General features: G+C 44.6%; 1 protein-coding gene across 4 annotated transcripts in view; it reads left to right on the plus strand.

Moving 5' to 3' along the window:
* Window positions 1-19470, plus strand: part of SLC25A42 (solute carrier family 25 member 42) — a 43054-nt gene extending 23584 nt beyond the window's left edge. For all 4 annotated transcript variants that reach the window (XM_089670804.1, XM_089670805.1, XM_089670806.1 and 1 more), the window contains 3 exons: window positions 10414-10530; window positions 11771-11922; window positions 17320-19470. In XM_089670804.1, coding sequence (XP_089526930.1) covers window positions 10414-10530; window positions 11771-11922; window positions 17320-17645 — 595 coding nt within the window. In that variant the 3' untranslated portion in view covers window positions 17646-19470. The remainder of the gene's footprint in view (window positions 1-10413; window positions 10531-11770; window positions 11923-17319) is intronic.
* Window positions 19471-21014: the final 1544 nt, after the last annotated feature.

Raw genomic sequence — 21014 nt, forward strand, 5'->3', positions numbered from 1 at the left:
TGGGGAGTAGTGGCAAGATAGTTTGGGACTTGGTGTCATCCTTTTTTCCATATGGGGTACCACTTATACGTGGACAATTTTTATTCAAGTGTGCCACTATTTAGACATTTGTACAATCTTGGAACTGGCGCATGTGGCACTGTGTGACCTAATGTGTGTCCACCATTAGATGTGGGTGGATGCAGGGAGGTATATTTTAATGGTGGGCATACCACACTTTTCCCGAGTCATCTTCTAGGACAGCTCACTTGAGAGATAGGCTCCTCCCAGGAAACACCCGCTCCACCTTTTTCCTCTATAAGTAGCCTCTCTCCCAGGGGACCCTCAGTATTAGTGTTTCCTCAGGCCAGGAGTGAGCTACGCCCGTTTTGTTATTTTTCTAGGGCCACCTGGCGAGGTACAGAGGCCCCCTGGCTGAGGCCCCCCTTTTCTCCTTTTCTAAGCAAGGCAGGGGCCTTGTGAGGGGGCTTCAGTCAGGTCCCCTTCGTGTAAACCCCTCTGGGGTGGGGGTGACAGACCCCAAATGGTCCTAGCGGGGCTCTCCAGGGGGGCAGAGCCCGCTACGCCAACCTGGGCAGGATTGCCTTTCCCTTGGGCTGAGGTGAGCTTACCTTTTCCGGGATCTCTGCAGCATGGACGGTGGTCGGGAGGACGCCGGAATCGCGTCATCCTGGCGCCGGGAAGTGACGTCACTTCCGGCGCAGGAACAGGAAGCGGCGCTGCCGCCATGTGGGCTATGGGCGGCGGGCCGTAGAACTCGCCCACACCACGGCCGCTTCTTCCACCGGCGGCCGTGAGAGGGAGGCCGGCGCATGAGGACCCCAGGGAGAGGGCGGAGCCCGCTAAGCCCTGCAAAACAGCCGCACCAAGGGGGAGTTCGCGGCAAGGATGGAGGCAGATCCGTCAAGGCTGGGGGAGGCCGGCAGCAGGTAAGGGCCTTTTTGGCTGCCACAACCACCCCGCCCGCCCTCTCATTCCCCCCTGCCCTTCTTCCCTACACTACCTAGGGGCTTTCTGGGTGCTGGGGGGCCACGTAGGGGCCCCAAGGGGGCTGCACGGCGGATGGGCGCCCTATGTTCCTCATCCCCAGGTGGGCCCACAGGGGGGTGGCACAGAGGCTTGGTGGTTAGCATGTCTGCCTTGCAGTGAATGGGTTGTGGGTTTGATTCCCGACTATGACACCTCCTGCATGCTTTGCATGGTTTGCATGCTCTCCCTGTACATGCATTGATTTCTAAGAGTCCGGGTCCCGCCCAGGACAAAGCCCCAACCAGGCACCTCAGGGAGATGACCTGGAGGAGGAACAACCGGATCTCTCCCTCCATGACCAGCTGTATGCAGGTCTGAAAAAAAAAAAAAAAAAAAAAAAAGGGAAGAGCGGCCACGCAGTCCATGCGTATTCTACTTTATGGTCCTCCATCAGAAGGGAATGGGAAGAGCCGGAAAAGGAGGCTCTTTCCCAAATACCTCAAGTGGAGATTCCCATTCAAGGAAGAAGATGCTGCACCGTGGGGACAGCATTCCGTGTGGCTCAGAGAGAAGCAACTTAGTCTATCACTGCAAAAAGGCCCAGGTTCAAACCCAGGCTCAGGCACAAAATCTACTCTTAACTTGCCCAAGGCCAGATGCTCCTCTTTCTAGAACAAGGCGCCTTGGCGGGAGAGATCCAGGAGTCGCTGCCGGTCTTAGGGGAAACTGTGGCTTTCACTGCAGACGCATCGATGGAAGCTATTTGATTTACAAGCAAAAGTCTACTGCGCTTGTAAATTCCGCCAGAAGAGCTATCTGGTTAGAATCTTGGCAGGGGGATCTTGCCTCTAAATACGACAAAAGGAGACTAGGCACAGGCTGGGGATCAAGGATTAGTCAAGGGGAAATGGAAGACTTCCTCTTCAACCCCAACCAGGATAGATCCAGGAACCGGCCCGAGTGACCGGAGGAGCCAAGTGGGAGGAAGGCTGGGACACTTCCACATACAGTGGCTAAAAATCACTCGGAACACTTTATCTTAGATGCATTCCGAATGGCTACAGAATAGAGTTCTCAAGACCCCCCCCCCCCCCCCCCCCCTCAAAGGTTCTTCGCAACACCCCTGCCAAGGGACAGGGGAAAAGCGGACATGTTAGTAGACCTCCTGGATGGGATGCTCGGGCAGAATGTAATTTTCCAGCTGGAGGAGGAAGAGAGGGGGAGTGGTTTTCTACTCCCATTTCTTCCTTAGAAGGAAGGCGTTGGGAACCTGCGGAATGATACTCAACCTGAAAAAGGGGAACGAGTTCGTGGGACCAAAAAACAAAAAAAAAAAAACAAAAAAAAAAAAAAAAAAAGTTTTGCAAGGAGACCATACACACAGTGAACAGAACTACTGCCACTAGGGCATATTTATGGCTTAGATGGATTTGAAGGACACATATCTGCATGTCCCGATAAGGGAGGAATCAGAGAAGTTTCTCAGGGTTGCGCTGGAAGGCGCAGGGGCAACAATTCTATTTCAGTTCAACGGAGGCAGCATGCAGGGGCGTGCATCTGTAATCCCAGCTCCTTTGGTGGCAGAGACTCTCAGACTGTTTGAGTCCAGGAGTTCTGGTCTCTCCTGAGCCATAGTGGTTGGCGCGTCTGCCTTGCGGTGTATGGGTTGTGGGTTCGGTCCCCGACCGTGGCGCCCCCTGCATGGAGGTTGAGTGTTCGCCCGCGCTTGCAGGGGTTTCCTCTGGGTACTCCCATTTTCATGCACTCCCCTCCGGTCTGTCATCGGCTCCAAGGATATTCACCAATGTCCGAGCAGAACCGCTACTTTTATTTGCAAATACAGAGTGGGGTGTGGAATCCCACGTACGGTGCACAAATTCCTTCCCAGAGTACTTGGGATGGCTAATCAATAGGGGGGGAATATCCCAGCTAATACCTCCCAGAAGGATCACGTATCTGAGGTATGCCCTGGATTCCAAGAATACCTGCTTATACCTAACGGGGGATGGCGACCTGCACGGATGGGCAGCACAGTGGCTAAATGGTTAGCACTTCCGCCTGACAGTACTCGGGTCGTTGGTTCAAATCCCAGCCACAGCACCACCTGCCTGGAGTTTGCATGTTCTCCCTGTGACTGCGTGGGTTTCCTCCCACACTCCGAAGACATGCTGGTAGGTTAATTGGCCCTAGTATGCCAGTACTGCAATGAGGTTAGTGGGGCGCATGACAGCTGCCATACCCGGAGTGCAATGGGCACAGTTTCACTCCAGAATACTGCAGGACCATGTCCTCTCCCACTGGGATGGCAGCCAAGCAGCCTTAGATTCCAGGATCCGCCTCACACGCATGAGGAATTCGCTAAGGGGGGGGGGAGAACATCCACACCTTAGAGGCTGGGAGAAAATGGCTGCAGGTCAGCCCGGAAAGAATCACCACAGATGTGAGTATGTCTGAGTGGGGTGCTCACATGGAAGACCGCCTGGCCCAGGGCAGGTGGGACGCGGAAATCTCGGACAGATCATCAAACTACAAGGAATTGTTGGCTTTCCAGGGTACGAGAGGGGAAGGAAGTTCAGATCTTATCCGACAACGCAACGGTTGTCACGTACTTAAACAGATAGGGGGGGCACGAGGGCCCCGAGACTGATTGATCTGGCAGAAACCCTCCTGAGCTGGGCAGAGACAAACCTAGAGTCCATCATAGCAGCGCATCTGAAAGGATATCTCAAACAGTTGGCGGACCAAATGAGCCGGAGAGAGGTCACTCAGACAGAGTGGTGCCTCAGCCGTACAGCATTCAATCAAACCTGCGCCAGATGGGGCACTCCCTCCGCGGATCTCTTCACCAACAGCCAAAATACAAAACTGGGGAGGTACTGCAGCCTGCAGAAGGACCCCAGGAGTGCAGGGAGAGATGCATTAGCCCCGCATTGGGAGGGAGACCTTCTCTATGGGTTTCCTCCGTTCAGACTGTTGCCGGAAGTGATGCAGAAGATTCAGTCATCCCAAGCCAAAGTCATCCTGATTGTACCGTTTTGGCCCAAAGGGCCATGGTTTGCCCAGCTGAAGGAAGTAAGCTCAACGGACCCATGGATGATACCGCCCTCACACGATTTACGGGGGGCAAGGGGAGGTGCTACACCCTCACCCAGGAGAACTCTCCCTAGCAGCGTGGCTTCTGAGTGGGACAGGCTAGCCAGGAAAGGCCTGTCAGAGAAAGTGGTCGCCACCATCTTAGACAGAAGGAAGAAATCGACAAACACCGTATATGATTAACTTGGAAGAAGTTCTCCGCCTGGAAAGATAGGAATGGGTCGCCGGGGGCTCCCATCTTACATACAGCATGGGAATTCCTCCAAGCCGGGGTAGATAAGAACCTGGCTGCAAATTCCCTTAAGGTGCAGGTAGCAGCACTATCAAACTTTCTGGAATTAGGATTGGCGGCAGACCCATTAGTAATCAGGTCCCTGAGAGCTATCTCTAGGCGCCGAGTCCTGCCCACGCCGAAGCACCCTACATGGGACCTGGGCACAGTTCTGAAGAGTGTTTTCAGCAAGAACCTTTTTGAGCCTTTGGAGGTGTGCTCCTTTAGACTTTTTGACTCCTAAAACCATCCTGCTTGTAGCAATTACGTCTGCCCGCAGAGTCAGCGAACTGCAAGATCTGTTGGTAATAGAACCATACTGCACTAGCCTGCGGGACAGAACCATCCTCCGCACGGATCCGGCGTTTCTACCTAAGGTTGCGTCACATTCTCATAAGTCGCAGGAAGAAATAATACCATCCCTGGAGGGAGACTACAGCAGAATTGATGATCCAAGGAAGGGGGACAGTGCCTCCAAAGGCACCATCACAAGATGGGTAGGAGAGGCCATTTCTGAAGGTTATAGAGCTGCGTCTGTCACCACCGGCCAGCCTAAAGGCGCATTTGACCAGGGCCACCGCAGCCACCTGGGCGGAAAAGGCGGGGGCCTCCCCTGGACAGATCTGCAATGCCGCAACATGGTCCAGTTTCGCCACCTTCGCTAGACACTCCAGATTTGACCTAATCGGCAGCAAGGACCAGGTGTTCGGCAGGAAGGTCCTACGAACAAAGGGCCCACCCTAGAGCATGTATTTCTATTCTACTCCTCTCAAGTGAGCTGTCCTAGAAGATGACTCGGGAAAACGCAGTTATTTACCTGTTAACTGTATTTCCAGGAATCTTCTAGGACAGCGTAACTCCCTCCCGATTGCTGTGTGATTATGTACTAGGGTTTCGTCATGCTTGAAATCGTCATTGTGTCTCTACTACCATTTTTATGCTTTCTCCTAGGCCTTCGGTCATATTCTTATACTGAGGGTCCCCTGGGAGAGAGGCTACTTATAGAGGAAAAAGGTGGAGCGGGTGTTTCCTGGGAGGAGCCTATCTCTCAAGTGAGCTGTCCTAGAAGATTCCTGGAAATACAGTTAACAGGTAAATAACTGCGTTTTTTGTTTTTTTCAGTGCACAGGCTGCATACAAAAAGAAATAGAACATAGCATATATACCCAACAAGGACCAGCAACATACTGGCACATCACTGGGTTTTGAATGGTTATACCAGGAGGATGCCTACAGCTGCAGGCATCATCCTGGTATCATTTTTTTCAGCTGGCGATCGGCTTTCATGTAAAAGCAATGTAAAAGCCGAGTCCTGCCCACGCCGAAGCACCCTACATGGGACCTGGGCACAGTTCTGAAGAGTGTTTTCAGCAAGAACCTTTTTGAGCCTTTGGAGGTGTGCTCCTTTAGACTTTTTGACTCCTAAAACCATCCTGCTTGTAGCAATTACGTCTGCCCGCAGAGTCAGCGAACTGCAAGATCTGTTGGTAATAGAACCATACTGCACTAGCCTGCGGGACAGAACCATCCTCCGCACGGATCCGGCGTTTCTACCTAAGGTTGCGTCACATTCTCATAAGTCGCAGGAAGAAATAATACCATCCCTGGAGGGAGACTACAGCAGAATTGATGATCCAAGGAAGGGGGACAGTGCCTCCAAAGGCACCATCACAAGATGGGTAGGAGAGGCCATTTCTGAAGGTTATAGAGCTGCGTCTGTCACCACCGGCCAGCCTAAAGGCGCATTTGACCAGGGCCACCGCAGCCACCTGGGCGGAAAAGGCGGGGGCCTCCCCTGGACAGATCTGCAATGCCGCAACATGGTCCAGTTTCGCCACCTTCGCTAGACACTCCAGATTTGACCTAATCGGCAGCAAGGACCAGGTGTTCGGCAGGAAGGTCCTACGAACAAAGGGCCCACCCTAGAGCATGTATTTCTATTCTACTCCTCTCAAGTGAGCTGTCCTAGAAGATGACTCGGGAAAACGCAGTTATTTACCTGTTAACTGTATTTCCAGGAATCTTCTAGGACAGCGTAACTCCCTCCCGATTGCTGTGTGATTATGTACTAGGGTTTCGTCATGCTTGAAATCGTCATTGTGTCTCTACTACCATTTTTATGCTTTCTCCTAGGCCTTCGGTCATATTCTTATACTGAGGGTCCCCTGGGAGAGAGGCTACTTATAGAGGAAAAAGGTGGAGCGGGTGTTTCCTGGGAGGAGCCTATCTCTCAAGTGAGCTGTCCTAGAAGATTCCTGGAAATACAGTTAACAGGTAAATAACTGCGTTTTTTGTTTTTTTCAGTGCACAGGCTGCATACAAAAAGAAATAGAACATAGCATATATACCCAACAAGGACCAGCAACATACTGGCACATCACTGGGTTTTGAATGGTTATACCAGGAGGATGCCTACAGCTGCAGGCATCATCCTGGTATCATTTTTTTCAGCTGGCGATCGGCTTTCATGTAAAAGCAATCCTAGAGGCTAATTAGCTGCAGATTGCTTTTAAAAGCAGCGGGAGACAGTGCTCCCCCTCCCCCACTGCCTTCTACGGCCTCCTCGGGCAGTCCCGTGCCATCGGGGGAACCTGGGAATGCAGCTGGTGTTTCTGCCAGCTGACCATAGAGCTCATTCTAGACCAGAATGGTGCCAATCATCTCTATAGCTTAAGAAATCAGAAGCTACGAGCATTTCATCACTTCAATTTCGCAGGATATAAATTTGGAAAGCATCTGATCACACCGATCTTGGTGAAATTAGATAATGTAAGGGTAGATGAGATATTTAGAGTCTGATAGACCCCAGATTTCTCAAAAAAGAATATATGACAATGCCCATTGAAGTTATAGGGGATATTCCCTGTGATAGTATTGCATTCCCTGTGATAGTATTAAAAGTGATCAAAAAAAAATTAAAGGGACAGTGTAAAAATAATTTAAAAAATCAATCGCTTAAAAAAAAAAAAGTACCCTCGTCCCAAACGCCCCCCCCCCCCACGCACACATCTGCGTTTGTGAGTGTTGACCCTGTGCCAGTATGGAAACAGCGGTTGCACCATGCATGTGAGGTATCGTCACGAATGTGAGATCAAGGGCAGTAAATCTAACTGTAGACCTCCTCTGTAAATCTAAAATGGTAGCTTGTAAAGGCTTTTAAAATGTTGCCTATGGATATTAAAAACGTATGCACTTTGTTGCCATTACACGGGGCATGCACAGTTTTAAAGCATGTCATGTTACTCGGCATACCATTATCTTATCTTTTATATTTTACCAAATAATTGGCCAATATATTGTGTTTTTGTGCATTAAAAGTAAAAAATAAATTTTATAAAAAAAATAGCGTTTGAAAAATAGCTGCGCGAGTACTATGTGACATAAAAAATTGCAGCACCCACCATTTTATTCACTAGGGTGTTTGCTTTAAAGAAATATATAATGTTTGGGGTTTAAATTAATTTCCTAGCAAAAAATACTGTTTTTTTTTTTTTTTTTTTTTTTTCCATGTGAACAAAAAGTGTCAGAAAAGGCTTGTTCTTCAGGTGGTTAGAAGAGTGAGTGATGTGTGACATAAACTTCTAATGCTGGGCATAAAATGCCCCCACCCCCCAAAACGACCCCTTTTTGGAAAGTAGACACCCCAAACTATTTGCTTAGAGGCATGTTGAATCGATAGAAGAATTTATTTTTACCACAGGTTTTTGGAAAATGGCAAATTTTTTTTTTTTTTTTTAACATAAAATTGTCACTTAAATGATTTATTGCTCACACATGCCATGGGTATATGTGGAATTACTTCCCAAAATACATTCTGCTACTTCTCCCGAGTATGGGGATACCACATGTGAGACGTTTTGGCAGTCTAGCCAAGTACAGGACCCCAAAATCCAATAAGCACCTTCAGGCTTTTAAAGGGCTTTATTTCCTCATTACACTTCCTGACTACCTATCACAGTTTCGGAGGCCCTGAAATGCCAGGATAGCACCAAACCCCCCCCAAAATGACCCCTTTTTGGAAAGTAGACACCCCAAGGAATTTGATAAGTGAGTATGGTGAGTATTTTGTAGATTTCATTTGTTACTACAAGTTTTTGGATAATGAAGAAAGAAAACAAAGTTTATATTTACTAACCTAATTGCATTTCTGTGTGCTGTGGGAGACCAGATATAGTGAATGCAGGGTCCTGGGTTTAGCAACACTTTAATCATCATGTCGTTCTCAGGCTCTTAACGAAGATTTTATATTACATAGTTAGTCTGGCTGAAAAAAGACAAAAGTCCATCCAGTTCAACCATAGAAAAAAATAAAGTTATAATCCTACACCTACAGTTGATCCAGAGGAAGGCAAAAAAACCCCAGCAAAGCACAATCCAAGTTGCTCCTGCTGGGAAAAAAAACTCCTTCCTGATCCCCCAAGAGGCAATCGGATATTCCCTGGATCAACTTTACCTATAAATGTTAGTATCCAGTTATATTCTGTGTATCTAGGAAAGAATCCAGGCCTTTTTGAAGCAATCCACTGAGCTGGCCAGAACCAACTCTTGAAGGAGTCTATTCCGCATTTTCACTGCTCTCACTGTGAAGAAACCTTTCCGTGTTTGGAGATTAAATTTCTTTTCCTCCAGATGTAAAAAGTGCCCCCTTGTCCTCTGTGATGATCTCAGGGTGAATAGCTGTACACTGAGTTCACTATATGAACCACTGATGTATTTATACATGTTGATCATATCCCACCTTAATCTCCTCTTCTCAAGAGAGAATAAATTAATTTCCTCTAATCTTTCCTCATAGCTGATCTCCTCCATGCCTCTTATCAGTTTGGTTGCCCTTCTCTGTACTTTCCCCAATGTTCTTTTTGTGAATTGGTGCCCAAAACTGAACTGCATATTCCAGATGAGGTCTTACTAATGATTTGTACAGGGGTGATATGATATCTCTCTCTCTCTGGAGTCTATACCTCTTTTAACCACTAGCCTACAGGGCACTTATACCCCCTTCCTGCCCAGGCCAGTTTCCAGCTTTCAGAGCTCTCACACTTTGAATGACAATTGCGCGGTCATGCAATACCGTACCCATATGAAATTTTTATCATTTTTTTGAGACAGAGCTTTCTTTTGGTGATATTTAATCACCTCCTGGGATTTTTATTTTTTCTTAAACCAAAAACCACTGAAAATTTTGAAAAAAAAAAAAAATTTTTCTTATTTTTTGTTGTACAATTTTGTAAATAAGTGATTTTTTTCTCCTTCACTGATGTGCGCTAATAAGGCGGCACTGATGGGCGGCACTGATGGGCGGCACTGATGGGCGGCACTGATGGGCGGCACTGATGGGCGGCACTGATGGGCGGCACTCATGGGCAGCTCAGATGGGCACTGATATGTGGCATTGATGTGCACTGGTATGCACTGATATGTGGCACTTCTGGGGCCACACTGATCATCAGGGCACACTGATCATCAGTGCCCTGATGATCAGTGTACATGTCACCTCTGCGGAAAGCCGATTACCGGCTCTCCTCTCCTTTTGAGCTGTCAGCGTGAGAGCTCGAGAGGAGAGAAATGCTGATAACCGGCATTTCCGTCTTTACATGTGATCAGCTGTGATTGGACACAGCTGATCACATGACTGAGCCGACATCTTCGGCTCTTTCCGTGATCCGCTGTGTCCGAGGGACACAGCGCACCAGCGATCGCCACGCTGCGCGCTCCCTGAGCCGCAGTGAGAATGGTAGGACGTCATATGGCGTCCTATCAGAACGAGAGAACCACCTTGCGCCCGTCATTGTACTATAGGGCGGGCAGAAGGTGGTTAATACAAGAGAGGATTTTGCTCGCTTTGGAAACCGCAGCTTGGCATTGCATTCCATTATTAAGCTTGTGATCTACCAGAACTCCCAGATCCTTCTCCACCATTGATTCCCCCAGTTGTACTCCCCTTAGTATGTATAATGCATACATATTCCTAGCCCCCAAGTGCATAACCTTACATGTATCAACATTAAGCCTCATTTGCCACATAGTTGCCCAATAAATATTGTTATTCATTCATATTTTTTTTTTTTTCTCTCCCACAGTGCTTTGACACCAATCCCTCGCCTCCTTGCAGGATCCCTTGCAGGTACGACAGCTGCTATGTTAACCTATCCACTGGATCTTGTTCGTGCACGCATGGCTGTGACACCAAAGGAAATGTAAGTTAAAAAGTTTGCTTACAAAAAGTATTTAAGTTCTTAAAAATGGCACAAGTGCATACATATTCAAATGTGTTAAAAACTGTCTGCAGTATTATGACATTCAGTACATGAGTAACAGATCTTCCAGGGAGACTTTACTGAACAGGTTTTGAGGTATACAGACCCAGAGGTTGCAAATTTTCTCTGTAGTTGGTGCGTAAACTATCTGATTGGAGATCTACCTGTGTTTGCAACTATTTAGCTTCTCCTTTTCCTGTCATTGTGCAGAAGTTTAATAACCTGCATAACAGATTTGCTTCTCACTATCAGACCTTTAAATACACAAAGCCATCTGTGATTTATTTATTTGTTTTAACAGATATGATTACCTCTGTCTGCTTCTGTTACTGGTATGTTCCTATCAACTAGGTTGTGTACTATAAAAGGTACTCACCATGTTGGCTATTATATATCACAGTCAAGGCTGCCATTGCCTGACTATAAGAAGCAGTGTTAGTTTTAGGACAAAGCAGGTTCATGCAACATTTATGTACAGTGATACGCCTAACCAGGAATGAGCTCAGGCTTGCATATTTGCGACTGCGGGGCCTCTGAGCTTTAAAAGCTTCCAGGCGGGATAGCTCAGGCAGGTTCAGACTCGTGTCCAAATCTGCCTGAGCTCAGTCCATACTCCTAATGTTAATAGATATCCTGACAGAATCACTTTTTACAGCATTTTCTTTTTATGAATATTCGATAGATCACTGATTCATATTCACCAGATGAAAATTCCATCTGCTTATCTTGAAACTGTATATTTAGACAAAGATGGTGATACGTCCCAACTTTCAAATGCAAGCATTGCCTGAGGAGTCATGTCTATTGGCAGACATGGTAAAAATTCCTGCCATCATACAAAATTTTCTAATTTATGCTGTAGTTGTACATGGTGTCAGGAAGCAATCCTATTAAGATGCTGCATACTGTGCTGGGCAAAGAGACCAAGCACATGTACCTACCACTGCTAGGTGGGTTCATCAAACCCAATAAGCACAATGTGGGGAGGAGCTTTGTTACTGCTAAGTGCAGCCCAATGCAGGTCGGGCTTAGATGGCCTCTTAAACAGCCATCTATATTTGTACTTGCTAATACAGCACCTGATTTTAAACCAAGCTTGTAATTGCAGATAGGCCCAGTTTGCCAGCTACATTAGAAAAAATGGTCTTCGTCAAAGCTAAATCAGTTGTGCTTATTGCAGGTACAGTAACATCATCCACGTTTTTATGCGTATATCAAAAGAAGAGGGCTTGAAGACCCTGTACCGAGGGTTCGCTCCCACAATTCTAGGAGTAATTCCTTATGCAGGAATCAGCTTTTTCACTTATGAAACACTAAAGAAACTGCATGCAGGTATGTAATAAAGCAAGATGGGATTTTTTGGCCCCAATATTTAAAGTAGAATTCCAGTCTAAATCTAATCATCAAAATGTCCCATTCCCACCTTCCTAGTACTTATGCTGACTAGTCAGTGTATAAAAGGTGTTCTGTATATACTGAACTATTTTCAGTCTGCTCCGGTCAGATCACATGATTCCCTGTCAGTCAGGGGTGGCTGCAAAGAAGAGGTGAGAGCTTGACAATGACTGAGAATTTCAGGAGCAGTGATGTCACCCATAAGCTACCATGTCCCAGCCACTGCTGGAACTCCCTCCTCTCCCCAGCAGCCTCCACTGGCTGACACTGGCAAACTGAATCATGTGACTGAACCAGAGCAGACAGAGTAGGTAAGTATATACATATTTTTTTACTCAGGTTAGTCGGCATAGGTGGTAGGGGACATTTTTAAGATTAGTTAGGTTTAGGCTGTTCTGCTTTAATCTCAGTGGGTTTATTTAAAGTGTGACTTTACCTGAAACTTTTTTTTTTTTTCGGATAGAGTGGGGAAGGATTAGAACTCCTGACAGGTTTTACTGCCGTCAGAGACTGTGTTGGAGTGATTCCTTCACTTCCTGTCTGGTGAGAAGGTTGTCCCCAGAACCGACGTAAAGACAGACAGATGTAAAATTGCATTTTTTTTTTTTTTTGTTTTTTTTTATTTTTTCTAAAGATAGGTAGAAGCTCTGTCAGCTTTTTATTGTTGTCTATATTTCTGTTTCTCTCATTTCTTGTGTGGTAAAAGGTTGCACCCCAAACAAGAAGTGAGGGGAAATCTCTCCAACAGAGTTCTGGATAGCAGTAACGCCTGACTGTACATCAGTACAAAGTAGGTGCTTCATTATCAGTGGAAATACGGGCCTTCTAGGCCATTGTTTTATTTTTTTTCTCTTTTCCAAAATTTAATACCCACAGTACATTTTTTTTTTTTTTTTTTTTTTTTTTTTTTTTTCCCCCCTAAACACCTGACCAGCACTTCCTACACACACACACACTTTTTTACACACGTTGTACCTCTCTATTAAAAACAGTTCTCCATTCCTTTGCATTTCAGTGCCTCACGCATATTTGGTAAATGCTTTACCTCCTGCCTCCCTGTTACTCAATGGCTCATACATTTCTTTTCTATACAGTGCCTCACACATATTTTACCTAAAGTGCCTTATATTTCTGTATTGAAGCAGCAGTAGTTGTGGCAGGCAAAAAATGGAACTCAGCGGCGTCCAATACCCTGTGAAATTTTGCAGTGCTCGTAAAATAAAAAACACAAAATGAATTCTATAAAAAGAGGGTAATTCAGCAAGTTTTATTTAGGTAGTAGTATTTTGACTTTTTATTTTAGGCCTTAAAAAAAAAAAAAAAAAAAAGTAGTCTAGCGAGAGAGTCTTTTGACAATTTATAAAAGCCCTATATATCTCAGGAAACCCGGTTTTAGTGGTTGTAAACCATTACATACAGTATCTCACAGAAGTGAGTACACCCCTCACATTTTTGTAGATACCTTTCAAGTGACAACACTGAAGAAATGACACTTTGCTATAATGTAAAGTAGTGAGTGTACAGCTTGTATAACAGTGTAAATTTGCTGTCCCCTTAAAATAACTCAACACACAGCCATTAATGTCTAAACCGCTGGCAACAAAAGTGAGTACACCCCTAACTGCAAATGTCCAAATTGGCCCAATTAGCCATTTTCCCTCCCTGGTGTCATGTGACTTGTTAGTGTTACAAGGTCTCAGGTGTGAATGGGGAGCAGGTGTGGTAAATTTGGTGTTATCGCTCTCACTCTCTTACTGGTCACTGGAAGTTCAACATGGCAAAGAACTCTCTGAGGATCTGAAAAAAATAAGTTTTGCTCTACATAAAGATGGCCTAGGCCAGTGGTGGGCAACCTTTTTTTTCAACTGAGCCAAATCTCGCCAAAACCACAATTTAAAATTTATTTTGAGAGCCACATTTTTAAAACTGAAAATACATAGGATGGTACACTGTTTTTAGTTTCAATAAGTTTTTATAGTAATTCATCCCCCATATAGTAATTCATCCCCCATATAGTAGTAGTAAGTAAGTAGCAAGTAGTAAGCCAAGTCCCCCCTGTGTCAATTCACTTACCTTTGCTCCGCGCGTTCTTCTCGCCGTGTTCCCGCGCCGTTCCGGTCTTCAGGGCGGACTGTGAGAGGAGCCTAGCTCCTCTCACGTTCGTCACGCTGCCCCGCCTACACACATCCTGACAGCCAATCACTGGCTATCAGGATGTGAGTGGCAGCGAGACTGGCCAATCATTGCATTTGAGCGCGCTGCCCTGGCTGGTTTTTTTTTTTTTGGATCATGCTTCGCGGGCCGGATTAAAAGGTCCGCCGGGCCGTAGTTTGCCCATTGCTGGGCTTTCTGCAGAGTCCTGACTTTTGGGGCGGCCGCCCGAGAGGAGGGAGGGGAGCGGGCGCCCGGCACACAGAAGAGCCGCATTAAAGTGTGTAAAGAGCCGCATGTGGCTCGCGAGCCGCGGCTTGCCGACCACTGGCCTAGGCTATAAGAAGATTGCCAAGACCTTGAAACTGAGCTGCAAGGAGGTTGAGTGCACGTGCTCATCGTCATATCCAGAGGTTGTCTTTGGGAAATAGATGTATGAGTGCTGTCAGCATTGCTGCAGAGGTTGAAGGGGTGGGGGGGGGTCAGCCTGTCAGTGCTCATACCAAACGCCGCACACTGCATCAAATTGGTCTGAATGGCTGTCGTCCCAGAAGGAAGCCTCTTCTAAAGATTATGCACAAGAAAGCCCGCAAACAGTTTGCTGAAGACAAGCAGACTAAGGACATGGATTACTAAAACCATGTCCTGTGGTCCAATGAGATCAAGATTAACTTATTTGGTGTCAAGCGTGTGTGGTGGCAACCAGGTGAGGAGTACAAAGACAAATGTGTCTTGCGTACAGTCAGGCATGGTGGTGGGAGTGTCATGGTCTGGGGCTGCATGAGTGCTGCCGGCACTGGGGAGCTACAGTTCATTGAGGGAACCATGAATGCCAACATGTACTGTGACATACTGAAGCAGAGCATGATCCCCTCCCTTCGGAGACTGGACCGCAGGGCAGTATTCCAACATAACGACCCCAAACACACCTCCAAGATGACCACTGCCTTGCAAAAGAAGCTGAGGGTAAAGGTGATGGACTGGCCAAGCATGTCTCTAGACCTAAACCTTATTGAGCATCTGTGGGGCATCATCAAATGGAAGGTGGAGGAGCACAAGGTCTCTAACATCCACCAGCTCTGTGATGTCATCAAGGAGGAGTGGAAGAGGACTCCAGTGACCACCTGTGAAGCTCTGGGTGGCAATCTGTGAAACTCTGGTGAACTCCATGCCCAAGAAGGTTAAAGTAGTGCTGCAAAATAATGGTGGCTACACAAAATATTGACACTTTGGGCCCAATTTGGACATTGTCACTTAGGGGTGTACTCACTTTTGTTGCCAGCGGTTTAGACATTAATGGCTGTGTGAGTTATTTTGAGGGGACAGCAAATTTACACTGTTATACAAGCTGTACACTCACTACTTTACATTGTAGCAAAGTGTCATTTCTTCAGTGTTGTCACATGAAAAGATAGAATAAAATATTTACAAAAATGTGAGGGGTGTACTCACTATTTGTGAGATACTGTATATCCAGTGAAGTAACTGGCCTCAGATAATAAACAGAGATGAAACAAATCCTCTATACGTTGTACTTGTTTATCTGTTGTTTATCTGTAGCCATCCTGTATGCCTAATACAACATTGAAAGGATATTTTTCAGCAGAAGAAACCAGGGGGCGAGGATCTGAGGTCAAGCACACTACAGAACTAGAGCACCAAATGTAATCTGACCACTAACTGGAATGACACACACACCCCTCTTCACAGGCTCACAGAAACATAGAGTTCAGGTATGAGTCATCTGCTTTATGCTGGATGGGGGACGGACCAGATCCCAGGAGGCTGAAGTGTGGGTTTGATCCTTTAGGAGAGAGTCCTACAAAAAGCAGAGAGAGGAGAGGTCAGAGAGGAACCATACTCATGCTTTGAATTCAGGTTAGTACACACCATTGAAGGTTGTGCTTTGTTCAGTTTTCATGTCTGAGGTTTACAACCACTTTAAAGTTTGTGAACCCTCACCTTGTAAAACAACCTATTCAGTTTAAAATAGAAATGAAAGGCAAAACATTTGTGTATACTGTAGAAATAACACATTTTTTAAAGTCAAGAATGAGTTTTATTGAAAATAAGAAATAACAGTGCATCACATGCAGAACGAATTATCAACCATACCAGAGGTCAATTGTTTTAGCAGCATCAAAATGTGTCAATGATACAAACAGAGCACCTCTTAATAAGGTCAACAGGCCGACCATAATGCTAACAGGTGAGTCGGCAAATGAAAGACAGTTTGCGGCTCAAGTTACATCCTCCTCTATCCAACCACACGACTAAGACGTTTAGTCAAAGGAGTGTATATTAGCCTGCAAATATCCATGACTCAGGCTTGGGGTATCCAGCCATGGCCCCCAAAGATCATCATATTTATGCGGGCAACCTTTTATGTTGGTATATATATTTCTACAGCTGAAGAGTTTATCCCATGCACTGCACCTACTCCCTGTGGGAAGGGGGATCTGAAAACTTCCAATACTATCAGAGAACTCTGTACTTGAAAAAGGGCTATAGCCACCGCATCTCTTGTAGAAGCCGGCACTTGAAGGTCATCTAAAATGCCCAGTAGGCATGGTTTAGGGTGGAATGGGATAGATGCCTGGAAAACCACATTCATTATACTCACTACCCCCTCCCAGTATATGTGCAATTTGGGGCATCTCCACAACAGATGGATTAAGTTCAAGGTCTGTATCCCACTGACACTCCACCGTCAGAGGAAATGTGGTGTTTTTTTTTTTTAATAGGAATGGCAGGAACACCAGAGATATAACACAGAGAACAGGATACTTGTTAATACCAGTGTAAAGTACAGCAGGCACATACCAAGAATATGAAATATGGGGTTTACATATTCTTTAAGGGAAGAATAGGGACTGCCACAGCTGACCTCTGTAGGGTACCTCACTGTTGTGGTTTTTCTTCAGTGCTTTGTGCCCTTGACCAGTATGGTAATAAGGAGTTTACACTGGATTATCATATCTGTATCGCTGTTTCAGTTCTATGACTTAGTAGCAAAACCAATGGGTCAGTGTTCTATCCAGAAAACTAATATTTACAAGAGGAAGCTATGATAGTGCCTGCATTTTAGTCATGACAGGTGTACCTCTATATATAATGTCAACTAACTAGTAAACATGTTTGTTGTGTGTTTTTTTTTTTTGTTTGTTTTTTTTTTTTATGTAGAACATAGTGGCAGAACCCAGCCTTACCCTTTTGAACGTCTGCTATTTGGAGCCTGTGCTGGACTCTTAGGCCAATCTGCTTCCTATCCTCTGGATGTGGTAAGACGGCGCATGCAGACTGCTGGTGTTACTGGACATACCTATGGCTCCATCCTTGGTACCATGAGGGAAGTGGTGACTGAAGAAGGCTTCATCCGTGGTCTATATAAAGGGCTCAGTATGAACTGGGTGAAGGGTCCAATTGCAGTAGGCATGAGCTTTACCACCTTTGACCTAACACAGATTCTTCTGAAAAAGCTCCAACAAATGTCCAATGTTCAGAGGTAGAGCAGGGTGGGATTCTTTAACTCTTTTGCTGTTGCAAGAATTTTTATTCTCATACAGCTAAGGTGTTGAAGTGACAAATTCCTTCTTTTTAGTGTGAAGGAAAAATATTGTTCTGTAAAGAAATGGATTGGTGCTAGTATAGTTAGCCAGTATGTTATGGCTACAGAAAGAACTAATTTAACCACAGTTGCCAAAACAGGTGGTAACATTGTTAGTGGTTGGAATGTGGGTTAAAAATAAAGCTTAGGGGTGTGTCAATCAATGGAGCTCTTTATGAGTATCTCAGTACTTAATAGCACACTCACCAGAGCACAAAGACGCACAGTGATAAGTATTTCCCCATCCCCACCATGAACAAAGCTGCTATTGCCATCTCATTTTTATACCAGATCTATCTGCTTTAGCTATGTCTGTAAAATTCCTATACGGAATTGCAGTTACTTGGCCACAGAGCCACAGAAGTATTAAACATGCTTGCAGGATAATTTTATATAAAGGTCAGAAGCATCTCAAAATGATGTAAAAAACAAGCTGTATTTGTTCATCGACACAGGCCCAAAACCCGTTAATATATGCACTAATACTACTTGGCTCTTTTTTTTTTTTTTTTTTTCAAATCCATGCACCATTTTTGCCTCTAGTATTGTGCAGATGGTTTCCCTTATTATTTTGACACATAGTAGAGGTTGAAAGTGCTTGATGTGATTGTCAGTCGAAAGGGCAAGTAAGGACTTTAGTTCTTTAGCTTAGGGGCTTTTTACATTGACAGAGCAATGGAAGGTTGATTTTCCAGTCTCACTGGGTCTTCAGTAGTCTTCTTGCCTGCAGTTTGCTTGAGAAATCATGACAGGGTTATAATCTACCCCTGATTATTTCTTTGGTTATCACATTTTTATAATGTACAATAATCAGAGCATGTGCCGGGTAGCCCTTGAAGACTTGAGCAGAAAAGCATTCTGTGCAGGAACATCTGATTCAATTAAACGTTTGCACTTCATACACTTACTCCACAGCTCTCCCACAGAAAATGTTCTACATTTGGTGGGATTCTTCATTAACGCACATGCCTCACTAAACCCCACCCTTATTCAGATGTTTCAGTTGAGTTCTTTAAGGGCTGAAGCATATATCTTTAAAAGTTACTGGTGTATTACTTGGGACAGCACAAGCCAAACATACAGCTATTTAGCTCGGTTCTTTTTATCTCCTGTTTTATGCCAATAAGTGTGAGTTTTGCAATCCTCTTTGCTTACAGTTTGTACTATAAGATTGAAGTTTGCCTTTCAGAATAGTTCTGTACACTTTCAGCAGAAAAACTTGAAGTGCCATTACTTGTGTTTTTGGAAAACATTTATATGATTGCACATGTTCATGTATTTTTGTCTTTGTTGACATGTATGCTGCATATATGTACTAGTAGACAAGTTAAATGACATATGTGCCTATGCCTGCATGCAAGTAACCTTGTCCATGTAATCAGAAGTGTAGGGATCAGTATTTCCTACTTGCTGCTGATTGCATAAAATAACTTTTATAAAAGCTGATTATGTGCGGAAAACATGCATAACTCCCCAACATAAATGTATTTTGCAGCGATATTTTGTTAGTAGCAGATCTCACTAACTACATAATACTAATAGGTAATTTGGCTGCTGAAAGGTGATTTTTTTTTTTATTTTTTTTTTTTTTAATATCTAATAAGAGTTCATGCTTTCGCATATGTTCTGCAGTGACAGCACTTTTGGAAAATGTTTATATATAAATATATATATTTTAAATAACTGTTGTAAGAGATTGTATATTTAATAAAACAATGAAAACTTGATTATTATTTTGTATATATCTATGTATACACACACTTTAATTTTTTTATTTTACACATTTTAACTTTTGGAATGCAGAGGGGAGTATTGGGAGATTTGTACAGCTACATCTGTTTTTTTTTTTTTTTTTTTTTTTTTTTCTTATCTTCCTTTGCGATAATCCCGAGTGTGGCTCGGGCTTCATTTTCAGTACCAAAAGCGGTAACCCTGAGCCACACTCAGGATTACACTGTAGTGTAACTTACCTTGTCCTGCGTTCCCCTGATGTCCTCCCGCTGTGTCCTGCAGCCGATGCTGGCATCCGTCTTCCAGGTTCCCTTCCCTGCGAGCGTTGTGACGCAGGGGGGTGGAACTGGTGGGAGATTACAAAAAGTAAAAACATGATATACACACAGTACATTGTACTCTGTTGGGATTACATTACTGTATCAAACCATTTCGCATCAGTTTTGTCACTAGTGCTTTGTCCAGTGCCCTGCTTGCACTTTTACCATTCTTTCTGCCTGGAAACTTGAGAACGTCCGTGGCATCCAAAAAGCATCCCTTTAGGTCAAAAGTGGTTTTAGACCAGCTAGAAAACAGCGATTTAGTGAATTAGAATCCCTTGCAGAATTGACCGATAGCGATTTGTGGGGAAATTCATCATCAGACACTGAAAGTGACAACAGCGACAATTCTGCGATTGAGCTCAGTGATGTGTGAACTTGGTGCCCTATTTCAAATTTCACTGTTTTCGGTTTGATTTACATTATTGAATTAAATTTACCATTATTAGATTATTATTTTTTATAATTATTTATTATATTATACTTTGTGATTTCGTGTTTCAAACTTTATCAAACCTGGGATGTTTACTAGACTCTTGTTTGGACAGATTTAAGTGAGTTATTCCTAAGAATTACAGGCCTACAATGTAAAACAACAAATTTCCATGCAAAACAATGTACCGCTTTGACATTCAAAAATATTGACATAATCAGACTGCCAGGGAGGTTAAATGTTGGAGGGGAATTCCCCTTCCTGTTCTTCCCATGTCCTATTAAATGGGTTTCATACAGAAGTCTCCAAAACCAAATCTGGACTTTAGGGGCTTGTATAGGTGGCCAATATTTGGCAGCAAGTTTGTGTTTCTATAGCATGGTCTCTGTTCATTTAGTTGCAGTAGAGAAACCTTTGTGGCCTATTGTCCCAGTATACACAATCAAGCTCTCGTTCAATTGATAGTGTGCTGGACTCTATTGTGTATTGAAAACATTAGCCAGTGTAGGTGATGCAAGCTTTATCCAATACTACTTGTTCCGTTGAATACTGTTGTGTACAAATGGAGGACATGTGTATGCATTGTGAAAATTTCTGTTTACAGAGGAAAAACTATTGAAATAGCTGAAGGCCTTTTCCAGCATACTTTAGAGGGCTTAATTGCTAAAAGTTAGGTCCGGATATGAGTGGTGAGAGGTAAAGAAGCAACAAATTAAGCCAGGTACACATGGGCTGAAAACAGTGAGCTTTGCAGGGAATGTGTAAAGTTACTCATTTGACAGAAGCT

Source organism: Staurois parvus, unplaced genomic scaffold (assembly GCF_062004578.1).
Source record: "Staurois parvus isolate SC_StPar_1 unplaced genomic scaffold, SC_StPar_1.0 ptg000096l, whole genome shotgun sequence".
Classification (NCBI taxonomy): Eukaryota; Metazoa; Chordata; class Amphibia; order Anura; family Ranidae; genus Staurois; species Staurois parvus.